Source organism: Falco peregrinus, chromosome 7 (genome assembly GCF_023634155.1).
Source record: "Falco peregrinus isolate bFalPer1 chromosome 7, bFalPer1.pri, whole genome shotgun sequence".
Classification (NCBI taxonomy): domain Eukaryota; kingdom Metazoa; phylum Chordata; class Aves; order Falconiformes; family Falconidae; genus Falco; species Falco peregrinus.
The window spans coordinates 72,477,423-72,489,564 of record NC_073727.1 but is presented as its reverse complement, the minus strand read 5'-3'; the positions used below and the strand labels follow the sequence as shown (position 1 = coordinate 72,489,564).

At 45.6% G+C, this 12,142-nt stretch overlaps 2 protein-coding genes across 7 annotated transcripts in view; one reads left to right on the top strand and one right to left on the bottom strand.

Moving 5' to 3' along the window:
• The window catches only part of FBXO9 (F-box protein 9), a 22,621-nt gene extending 17,765 nt beyond the window's left edge, over nucleotides 1-4,856 (bottom strand). The window contains exons 1-2 of the mRNA XM_055809414.1: nucleotides 4,519-4,856; nucleotides 500-577 (exon numbers count right to left, since the gene is read on the bottom strand). Coding sequence (XP_055665389.1) covers nucleotides 500-577; nucleotides 4,519-4,521 — 81 coding nt within the window. The 5' untranslated portion in view covers nucleotides 4,522-4,856. The remainder of the gene's footprint in view (nucleotides 1-499; nucleotides 578-4,518) is intronic.
• Nucleotides 4,639-12,142, top strand: part of CILK1 (ciliogenesis associated kinase 1) — a 26,111-nt gene continuing 18,607 nt past the window's right edge. The window contains exons 1-3 of one of the 6 annotated variants that reach the window (XM_055809409.1): nucleotides 4,639-4,742; nucleotides 8,695-8,953; nucleotides 10,789-10,843. In XM_055809409.1, coding sequence (XP_055665384.1) covers nucleotides 8,853-8,953; nucleotides 10,789-10,843 — 156 coding nt within the window. In that variant the 5' untranslated portion in view covers nucleotides 4,639-4,742; nucleotides 8,695-8,852. Of the gene's footprint in view, nucleotides 4,743-5,411; nucleotides 5,649-5,840; nucleotides 6,438-8,694; nucleotides 8,954-10,788; nucleotides 10,844-12,142 lie in introns of those variants that run through there. The other 5 variants (XM_055809410.1, XM_027787756.2, XM_055809413.1 and 2 more) reach the window with 5 other exon arrangements.

Here is a 12,142-nt window from a genome sequence, read left to right as displayed (position 1 = left end):
TATAATCTACAAACAAGATCTTACATTCCTTTCTCTTTTAAAAAGAAAGGACTATGCTCTGTGAAACAATACAAGTTGTAATTCTTGCCATGCATTTTTTTCAGCACCTTTGAAGCTACACTTTACATGTCTTTTGCAATCTTCATGACTTCTGGGGAGTTACTACACAGAAATCTAGTATCCTAAGAGAACACACTTTTTCTGTTAGACTGCCTTTATCAACTTTCTGCTCCATAAGACAGCGACAACTTAAACTGGAATTTGATCCACACAGAAACTGCTGTCTGATTTCTCTAGTTCATCAAATTCCAAATCTGACACAAATTTTCTTTTCATCTACACAGATAAATGAAGACTGAATCTAACACTTGGAACACAGTGCAAAGAGGGGCAGACAGATTAAGCGTTTGTCAGATCAACAATGTGTGGTAACTGAATGAGCATAAGTAATGCAGCTTAAATTGCAGCAGCACTATGTTTGTAAAAACACGAGACATACCTGAAGATTTGCTTCACTGGATCTTTCATTGTCATCAGTTCTTACCAAATCAGAGTGACAATCTTCTTCTGCTTCTGCCTAGTAGAGAGCAGTCAGATGTGATTATAGAGTCTGCATAAGTCCCTGCAGCACATTCACAAAGCACAACTGTCACGGACACACATCTAAAAAATTCTAAGCATACTCCCCTTTTCCACATTCTGTCCACTACTCCACAGATCAATCTTAATTGATGATAAAAATTAATTTTACAATTACTGGTATTGTTTGCACTTTCCTCTTAACCCAATGAAGTTTGGCTTTGCAGTTCAGTCACACCAATCCAACACAGGTTCATTATGTATCACTTGAAGGCTTACATGCATCAGAACGCTGCCATAACACCTGAATAAATACACTCAGCATCCAAGCCAAAGCATAGAACCAAAGCTTCATTAAGATTAAAGTCGTGTGCTTCATACAAGAAATTAAAATTTAATCATTATCTTCTCATTGTAAAGATAACCCGTAGTTTTGATTTGTTTAATATTTACAGAAGCACAAAAGACTAACAATAGATACTTTATGAAAACTGTGGGACAATACAAGCATTCTCCAAACTACATGTGAAACTAAAGAAAAAATGTATTGTAAAAGAAAATAAAAAGCTAGCATGAGAGCTTGACAGCTGCTTTTATTTACAGTACTGCTGTGAGACAGGATAAACAAATAAGACTTTAATACCTTTGAACAAACTTAACAGGGCTCTACATAGAATTTAGACTGCTAGTTTCAGAGCAAAACTTAAAAAGATGCAAATAAATTCTCATTTTGAAATATACTGGGATTTATGGAATCTATACTAAAACAAAGGAAAACTAATTCTGAGCATCAATAAGATATTCAATGACAACCACTGCAAGATGCCAGTAAGGAAAAATAAAACCTCAAGACAAACTAAAACGTTTGTTTAAATTTCTTCCTGCAGCTGAAGCATCCCAGGTTTTCTACCATTCTACACTGAAATTGACATCTATAGTTCTGCAAGTACACAATGCAAAGTGAAATTTTAAGAAGGTAAACCTGGCATTAAGATTACCACAACTAACTTACAGAACTTTTGTTTCCCACTCCTTCCTATTGTAAGCAGTGCACAAAGACTTCAAGTAACATTCTGTCAGTGAGATTCTTCTGAGTTCTCGTAAAGAAATCTCTATCCCCTACACAATCAAAGTGCAGAAATCAAAGCATTCTTGTATTCAGAAAACTTATAAAAATTTTATAGCATCTGGAAGTTCATGATCAAACTACACAATATTGGCAAACTTGATGGGATGGCAACATTTAATCTCTTTGTCTTGGTGACAAACACCTCCCTGGAGTTCAGCTGTAGCACTTGTCTCAGGTTCCAAAACAGCTACAAACTTACTGACTTGTCATCAGTAAAGGTGTTTTCACTGATGTCTCAGTCAATTTATCTTTTTCAATTGATAATGCAGACAGTGTTGGTTGGTTAAAGTAAACAGATACTGCATCTGTTTCTACACTTTTATTTTAAGGCTGCACATTTTTTATTTTTCTGTGGAGAAAACAGGTAAACCAGAGCACTCTAAAACACCAGCAGCATTAAACCTGAGCAAGGAGTAAGTAACTTAGAAGTTTCATGGGTTTTGATTCCAGAATTTGCAGGCAGTTAACATCCTATGAGTTACCATGTTATTATAGCATCCAGGGATTACATCTACGCTGGCTGAACAGAGATAGCCTAGGAACCAGCTAGCACTGAAATGGATGTCTGGAAGAGCATTATTATGGCACTGGGCTGACACAAGTAAGGCCCACCTCTGCCTGTGCAGAGTGCAAGGCTTCTGGTTTGCAGATTAATTATGCCCAGTCAGCTCTCAGTCTGGGAAGAATAAACCTGGTTTTATCTGCAAAATGCAGAAACCAGTAATTCCTAAACTAAATCAACAACACACTATCTTCATGTGCATAAAGGCACACCCGTTAAAACCCTTAGCTCATTAAGACTGTAAATAAACTAATTTAAGAGTAAGAGTTAAAATTATTTCTAAGGTTAAGAAGCTGGCTGAAGTTTACCTCGTGTTCAAAAAGTTTTTGCTTCAGTAATCTGTTCAAGAGTTTTGATTTCCATCCCCTCGTCTCTGTTCAGCTGCCCTGCTTCTCCTCTATTTCTGAGTCACAGTCAGTCATGATTCTGGACCAACTGCTTCCAAAATATCATTCAACGCTCTTTAAAATTTGAGTGTGCTCTCAATCCAAACAGAAAATACATACTATACACTATGAAGACCTAGTCCACAGCCTAAAAGCTGTCAAAAAACATCATGAAGTTGATTACAACCGAAGTTTTTACTTTTGTCATTACCTCCTCTATACCAAGTGCATGTGTGGTCTGAAGTCTCTCACATCATAGGTTTGTCTTCTGACAGCAGTGTCAGCGTAAGTGACCATCCCTCTAAATTTACCAGTAATGCAATTCATTCACATGGCTACTGTATGACTAACTGGACTGGATTAACAAACTTTCCACTATTTACTTGAATGCTGAAACCCTATGGCTTTGCTAGAATAAATGAGTAAACACAGGCATCCCTGAAGCAAGGATATTCACTAGCATACAGCTTACGAGACCACAGCTAGATCAGTTTGTAACTTGTAAAAATTGGCTCCTTGCCCCCACTCAGACAATATTTAAATTGCAGTTATAGTTTCTGAAGCTCACAGAATACTGTACTGTAATAGCTATGCAGTGGATAAATCTAGCCTGTTCCATCTTTACACTGTTGGCCTTCCTCCTGCTAAAAACAAGCTGTCATACGGAACAGTGACTTGATCCTGCTTGAAAGGGAGACATCCTTAGTGTGTGTACTGATCAGCTCAAATAATTTTCCATGAGAAAAGTGGTAGCCAGGCAAGTCAAAAGGTCAACATGTCAAAAGTAAACACCTGACTTAGGCTGCAACCTGTAAAAAGAAGTCAGCTGAGTAGGTTCGATTCTGATTCGTTTGCAAAGCTTTAGAAATCATTTGCTAAATGCAAGACTAGTTTATTTGCACAGCTTCGTTTTAACTGTTTTGCAATCAAAAATTGCATGCTGATTTCCTCAGAGCACAACAATCACTTGCTGAAGTGTTTGTAATGTCAAACCCTTTAATAGTTCAGATGTTTCAGCAAAACAAAGCCAAGATCAGAAACGGTTCAAAGTTGACCGTCACCATTTGAACAGGGCTACGTGTGAACTGCACAGAACCAAGGGACAAGCAAACATGACATAGCGGAACAGTGACTGACAGCTAACGTTTTTCATGTTTTATAAGAAAATTAGTAAGTCTCTCCATTTTTCTGTCAATGTGGTAGAAGCAACACTGTGTTGAAAAATAACGAGTTTTAATCGTGGTGGTAAGGCATTTTAAAAGCTTCTGAATGACATAAATAGTTTGAATGACCAAGCTCTCATCATGGATGCTTGAATCAATATTGAGGTGAGAACAGCAATACTGAATCAAACAGTATTTCTGAGATGTTAAGACACAAACTAAAATAAGTAGAGTGCCTGGCCAACGGAGCCGTTTACCAGATGACTTTATGCCATCTACCTTTTCAGGGAAGAAAGAGAAACGTAGGGCAGGCTCCTCTGTAATGACACAGTGGTGGTACGTTCAGGTTTTTCTACGGACAGCTAGATCGCTCCTCAACCAAGCAGCCCCACTCACTCTTCAGCCCAAAATCCCCCGCGGAAGGGACCGGGATCACGGCACACTTCCCACCGGCACTGCCCGGTCCCGGTGCCCGCGGACAGGGCAGGGTGCGGGGCAGCAAGCACGGCTTTGAGGGGCCGCCCCTCCCGCCGCCGGGCACACACCCCTTGCCGCTGCCACCGCCCCCTCCCAACGCCCGCCACGGCGGCCTCGCCCCCACCGCCACCGCCTGCCCGCGGGGCGCCTGGCACCCCCCCCCGCCCGCCCCAGGCCGCGCTGCCGCGGGGAGCCCGGCGCGACGGGCCCGGCCCGGCTCACCATGCTGCCGGCGCTCGGGCGGCGCTGTCCCCTCCCGGGGGTCTCTGCCCCCCCTGCTCGGTCCGTGCGTCCTCCCCGCGGGGGGAAATTAGCAGAGTTCTCGGTCGGAGAAGCGCACCACGCAGCGGGAGTAACTGCGGGCCCTGCGTACGGCAGCCATCTTCCCGGCGAGTGAGGGGCAGGCGGGCGGGAGCGGCGGAGACGCGCCCAGACAAACCCGCAAGGTCAGAGCGCCGCCTGACGCACGGGCCGCTCGGAGGCGCGGGCGCCGGCCGCGCGGACTACCCGCCCCAGCGCGCGCCGCAGCCCGCCGCGGCTCTGCCGCCTGTAGCGGAGCGCCGCGCTGCACGCCGGGAAACGTAGTCCGCGGGCGGCACCCCTCGGGCCAGGGCCGCGCCGGCCGGGCAGCGGCGCCTCCACGGGCCGATCCCGCCCGGCGGCGGGGCAGAGCCTGCCGGGAAAAGTAGTCTGTGCCCCCAGACGGCGAGCCCCGCGGACGCCGCTGAGCCTGTCCGGCCCCAGCGGTGGAGGCCGAGGGAAGGCGGCGGTGTCCGCGCACCGGGGGCGGCCTCCTGCCGCCTTGGTGCGGCCCCTCGGCCCGGCGTCAGCAGGAGCAGGGCCCGGCGCCGGAGCCGCCATTCCCGCTGTGACCGCGGGCAAACCGGGGCCTCGTTACAGACAAATTAATAACCAGGTAGCAAGGGAGCAGTTAGTGCTGTAGCTGTATAGATAGCAACGTTGCTGAGGTCGTGTGACTCTCACGACTACCTGCCCTGCGCCCAGGGCACTCTCCAGCTCGGTGGAGAGAGCTGTTAGTGCCGCTGGGACACCCCGTTAGGTTTTCTAAAACAGGTTTTCTAAAACAGGGCTGAATGTAAAGACTGGCCTCGATTTAGGTGGGGGGAGGGCTGGGCAACCACAGTTCCCTCACACCTTTTTTAAGGAGCCAAGTTCTTAACAAGTGTGTGTTTCGCAGTAGGATTCACTGAGGTAAAACCCTCCTCCCCGAGGCGGGGAGCTGGGTCCCCCAGGCTCCGAGTTACACCAGCTCACCCCGCCTTGCAAGCCCCGGGAAGTAACTCTGTGTTGTGTAACTTTTAAAATGTAAATGAGGGAGCACAGAAAAGAAGGTAAAACTTAATCATTATTACTGTCAGATCTGATGATCAATTGTTTGAGGGTAATTTTTTTGTTCCCTTTTTCCTGCCCCCGGCCCCCTGTGCCTTACCCGGCCCTGCCGCAGCCGGGCAGGGTGGCGGTGCTCTGGGTGAGGGGGGTCCGCCCCGCCCCCCCCCGCGGCGCGGCAGGTGTCGGTACCCTTTGCCGCTAGTTCGTAGCTCGGTATTTCTGCGTCCCTCTTTTATTATTTACACTCCTCTCGGGGACGTGAGACAAGCCAGTCACCAGGGGATTTTTATTCTCTTTTCGGTTACGTTAAAGCCCCCCTCAGCTGTATGTAATCACCTCTCGGGTAGCCGCGGTGCTGCGCCGTCGTCTCTCGCCTCCCCCGCCGACAGCCGCCTGCTTTTGGGGCGACCCCTAAACCCTCCCCGCGGCCGAAGCCGCGCCGGGGCCCGCAGGCCCTCGCTGCCCACCCTCCCGCGAGGGGACCAGCCGGGCGGCGCGGAGGCGAGCACCGCCGGCTTGACGGCCCTCCCGGCTGCTGTCGTGGGGCGTTATCCCCCCGCGGGGAGCCCCGCCGCCGTCGGGCGGGGAGCGCCAAAGGCCGGGGCCGGGGCGGGGGGCGCGGCGGCCGGCGGCGCCCTGAGCGAGGCCCGCGGTCGGCGTGGGCCGCAGCTGGGCTGAGGCGGCGCGAGGGGGCCGCGGCGGGAGCCGCCCGGAGCGGCGGCGCCGCCATTGGGGACCTCTGCCGCTTCGGCGGGCCGGGGCTCGGCTGGAGGAGGGCGCGCCCGCGCACCGTGAGTACCGCCGCGCCCGGGGAGCGCCGCGGGGGGGACCCGCCGGCGTGGCGGGGGTGCTGCGTCTCGGTGCGAGAAGTGGCTGGAGCTGGGTTACTCGCGTGTGGCGGGGCCGAGGCTGGGAATCGGCCGCCGCCGCAGCGTGAAGGCCGGGCGGGAGCCACGACTTAGCCTGCCGTGCGGGCAGGGCCCCGCGGCTCGCCTCCCCGCCATCGCGTAAATGCCGCGGGTCCTTCTGCTGCCGAGGGACTGGTGCCTCCCGCTGCCCCTGCCTTTGCTTTCGGCTCGTGGGGTACCTCCCAGTGCCTTCACAAACACACATAAACACCGGCTGCTGGGACAACAAAGATCGCAACCCGCGGCTTTACGCCAGGCCTTTCTCTGTGCATCCTGCTAGTAACGCTTTAGGGTTATTGCCAAAGCACTGAACGGATTTTGAAAGGCAGTTGCTGATTGTTTACTGTTTGCGTTTCTCAGCTGTGGCAGAGGGTGAGCCAGTTTCACTTTCAGTTCTCAGTGCTGCAGCCCTTCAAATGGGAGAGGATGCTTATTTAAGGCATACAAGTTTGAGTTATGCCGTGAATCAGAAAGTAGCCTTGGTACATTAAATCTGGCTTGCTTTTAAAGGGTATTTGCTGGTTGATTTTTAGGGGGGGGAAAGCCATGTTTACAGGTGAGGCAGAGTTTGAACATCATTGACAATATTGTGAAAATAAGGCTTTTATGTTTTTCTATGTAGTATCAACACACTCTTTTACTCCAAGACAGTTTTGTAGTTTGTATTCACATCCTCTTACGATGTGACCAGCTGGAGTAACCAAAGCTTTTTAACATAGAAACAGAACATTGCCTAAACGTAGCTTTATGCTATGCAGGTACACAGCATGAAAACCAGCCAAAAAGAAACTGGTACTCCAAAGTGCCATTCTTACGGACAGGCTCTGTGTTCCTTGGCAAGTAGGACAAAATGCGGGATTAGGTCTCTTAATAAGGTGCTCAGTCATGGTTCTCTGTAGTAGTGTGTGGAGAGAAATGGGTGCTGCTAGGTGGCAATTCCTCCTGCCTGTCTGAGATGCTACCCAGTGTCTAAGACAGTGTTAGAGACATGTTGTTTCTTACTTATACACAGTGCTTGTTAAGGTGTATTAACATCATGTTTCCTAATTTTTGTTTGTTCCTGTATTGGTATTAGTGGGGCTAATGGGCTTAGAAGACTGAAAACAAAAGGATCCTTACAACATCTTGCATCCACAGGATTGTGGCGCTGCATTGATGTCACTTCAGAGTACAAGAAACATAATCCCATTACTTTTAAAAAACATAATTTGGCTTTGTGAAATAAGGCAAGATGGAGGACGGATTTAAGGCTGCGACAAAAAAATAAAAAAAACTAAACCCAAACTGTGAAATTATAGTTTAAATGCAGGTTACAGAAGGCAAAGGTCACCAGCCATGAATATTGCTGTCTTCTTGGAGCTGGAAAAAAAGGGAATGCAGGGACCAAACCCTCACTGCAGGGGAATTCTGTTTTATTCCAAACGTATGGTTAATTTGCATAGAATGGATAACAGTTATTCTAAACTAAAGTCTAAGAAATACTAGCAAGAATTAGATTAAATGAGGGAATAAGGACTTTTTGGCTTTATTATCTAGCATTCTGTTCATGCAGTGTCAGGACAAAAGGTGGGATAGATAGTCTGATGTAGCAACTGCTTCTGTAGACTGATTCATGCTTAGGGCTACTGTAGTGAGATACGTCTGATCTTATCTGACACGAATATAATATGCTTCCTCTGGAGGCTTTGTTTAAGGGGCTACATATGGCGTATCGCTAGCATAGGACCTTATGTAAAGTCAGGAAATTCGTTTAACTGATGGCAGGATGACATGTGAGATGGTAACTTATGTATCTGATAATTTGGCTATAATAGGTTCCCTCCTGTATTACTGTAACACTTCATTTTTCTGACAGCAAACTCTTTTCTCCAAGCTATGAGGCTTTATTCTCTGCTTTTGGTAATTGTTTCTCCCGTTTGGGCTACCAGTGAGCTTGCTGTGAAGTACATCTAGCTTTAGTGTTAGAGTGGATTTGGGGAACATACCCACTTAGCCCCGGTACAGGCTGGCCCAGATGAGAGACCAAGGCAAGTGTTTGTGTATAGCTTAGAAGGAATATATCTTGGAGCAGAATGGAGTCTGCAAACAAGCAATCTTGGAAGAGTACGGGATTCAAACGGATTATGTTCTGTGCTTTCAGACCAAAGGCTAAGTCTTGAAAACATGATTCCTGCAACTGTTCACACTGTCCTGAGTGCTCTATATTTATGCTGCCACAGAAAGAACTGGTTACACTCGGAGGAGAAACACAAGAAACACTAAGGACTGAAATGCGTTTGCGGCTAAAGTATCGTCATCATGAATAGGTATACAACCATCAGACAGCTTGGTGATGGGACCTATGGCTCTGTCCTCCTAGGGAGAAGCATTGAATCTGGAGAGCTAATAGCCATTAAAAAGTAAGTATTTTCATTTGTTATTTAACAGTAGATGGTTCAGGTTTTTTCATTCTATGGTCCACTTGGTTGTGCTTGTTTTGAGTACTTCACATTCCAGTTCCACACAGTGTTTGTATTGAGCATTTGCATGCTACCCCAGTACAAATCCAAAGTTCCTTGTATTCTCCAAAGCCTCAGCAGAAGATAAAGAGGTTGAGATATATAGGCTTATTGTAACAGTGCTCTGCTGCTAGGTGCAGTCATACGTGTATTATGTGTATTATATAGAGTATTCTGCAGTGCTGCTTACATGGAACATAGGTTTCATGGGCTAATATCCAGTGTAATGTTAACGCTGAAGTCATAATTAACACGATGGATCTCATTATCCATAATCTGTATCTTTATATTCTACTACATATTGGTCTTTTCAGCTAAGATTTTCTTAAAATTTCTTGAAAAATCCACGATTTTCTCTGACCCTTCAGTAATGGTTTCAGTTTGTAAATGGCTTATTTGTCCTAGCTGTGGTAAGAAACAACAGTAAAGCATTGCAGGCACCTTCCTGAAATACCAACCATGACCCAGGGACATACTTGTCCAAAGAGTTTTCAGTACAATGCTGGTTTGTATGAACAGTCAATAGCTAGCTTTAGGAACTTTGTAAATCCTCTGTGCTGAGGGTATTTTTCCTGTATCAAATCTTGGCAGAAGCACCTTTGATTTTCATTTTGCAACATGGTAGGAACTCAAAACTTTCAGAACAAACCAGAAGATGGTACTGTCTTAGATTACACATTAATGCCAATCCATTTGGAACAGAAATGGCCTGGTGGCTGAACACACAAGATGGCAGTTGCAAAAAACTACTTAAAAAAAAAACAACCAGACCCCTTGAAGGGCTTGTAGTTCTTAAACTATTGTAACTATAAGAGCTGATTTCAGATTAGAAACTTGCTACAATAATAAGTAATGTTGAATTATTACTAAAGTCTGACAAAGACTCAGATCTTCAAAGGGTATCCTAACTCCCTCTGAAATCCAGACTCTAAACAGTTGAGTATTTTTGTAAGTTTAATATATGCTCTTGTGTGGGTGTGCCTTCATCCTGTTGGTCCGAAAGCATAAGAGTTATGTGTGAAAGAACTGAGTCATAATCAAAATGCATGTGAATAAATAGGACCATACATTACACACAAATAGTATGTTCAGAGTTATAGTCTGGCTTAGGAGAAAACAGATCTGCCACACAATTTGTTTCTGTTAGAGCAGAGTTGCTTGTAAGCTTGAAAGGAAAGGCAGAATTTGAAAAGAAGTTGGTATGATAGATGCAACTGGCAAGGGAGAGAGAAACATGGGAGCAGTGGACACTGAAAACTGAAGAAATACAACTTAGATGGGAAAAGTATTGAAATTACAGAGGAAGAATACAGAGAAGAGGAGCAAGAAGAATATGATAAAATTTGAGACACGGTGATTTAATTTAATTTTTCATTAGGTTTGTTTCAAAACTTAGTCTGAGTTGTTCATAACTGTCACAACCCTTGTTCTTTTTACAGTTAGGCTGTACTTCACCACATTGTATACTGGAAGGAAAAATAACATGCCCTGACTTACTGAAGGCTCTGAAATTTTTCAGCAAGATACATATAGGAAAAAGACAATCCTGTGTAATAGTAGTGCTTTTACATTCTATTAGAATGTACCTTATCCGGACATGTAAAGTTTTTTGACAAAGGAGATAACACCTTATAATTTGATAGAACTGAACTGTTAAGATATAATGAGACTTATGGGTCTAAGACCAGATGATGTCGATCATGTATTAATTGGCTTTTTCCCTTCTACTATTGCAGAATGAAGAGAAAGTTTTATTCCTGGGAGGAGTGCATGAACCTTCGAGAGGTTAAGGTATTTGTCTCATTCAATCATTGTCTTTAAAGTAGATGATCCCTGTAACATTTTTGAGGTAACATCGCATTCTTTCTACCCCTTTTACCAAAAACGTCCCCCAACATGAGCTGTGGCATATGGCATTACAGTTCTGTTTTCCTGGCTCTGCAAGTGAACGAGGTGTCTATAGTCTTACAAAAAATCATTTGGTTGCAGAGAGCTGCTTCCTCCTTGGTGAGTGGTGTGTGAGAGCGCCTCATATCACAAAACCTGAAGCTGATGGGTGTTTCAAAGCTTGATAAATAAACACATGCCCTTTGAACAGCAGTAGCCTTTGTACATGCAGTTGTTTCTGGATAGTTGGTTTGGTGGCAGACATATGACATGAAATTTTGACACCTGCAGAGCTTTAGGGGTATGTTCTAAAGACCTCTCTTAATTTCTAGTCCTTGCTATTAGTGTTGCAAACGTGCAAAAAACTTAGGTCACTTTTCTTAAGTACTGAGTTAGTACTGTGCTGCTACAGCAAGAATGAATGTGGAATACACTGAAGATGTAAGAAGAAGGAAGAATGAAGACCCAAGTATGCTGGTTTTGGCTTGGATAGAGTTAATTTTTTTTCACAGTAGCTCATAAGGGTCTGTGTTTTGGATTTTTTTGGATTTGTGACCAAAACAGTACTGATGACAAGGCAGGGATGTTTTAGTTACTGCTCAGCAGTGCTTGCTCAACCTCAAGCCACCTGTTTTAGGGTGGGCAAGAGGCTGGGAGGGGACACAGCCAGAACAGCTGACCCAAACTGACCAAACTACCAAACTGTTCAGCAGTAAAAACTGGGATAAGGAGGAGGAAGGGGGAGCATTGGGAATTACAGCATTTGTCTTCCCAAGCAGCCATTAATGCATGATGGAGCCCTGCTTTCCTGGAGATGGCTGAACACCTGCCTGCCAATGGGAAGTGGTGAATGAACTCCTTATTTTGTTTTGCTCATGTACTTAGCTTTTTCTTTACCTATTAAACTGCCTTTATCTGAACCCATGAGTTTGCTCACTTTCTGCCCTTTTAATTCTCTTCTCCATCCCACCTGGGGGGATGAGCAATCTCAACTGTCTGGCAGGGTTAATCCACAATACTAAGGAAGAATTTCCAGGTTTGTGTTTAGTCATGAGTCTAACCTGACTATTGCCAGTTCAAGTTCTAGAAGAGTGTGAATTCTGCCAGTAGGAAGTTACTTACAGAGAAAATGCAATTGTTATGGTGGTTGCTGTGACACCAGGTAGCTGGCTTTCAAACAACCAGCACATCAAATTGATATGT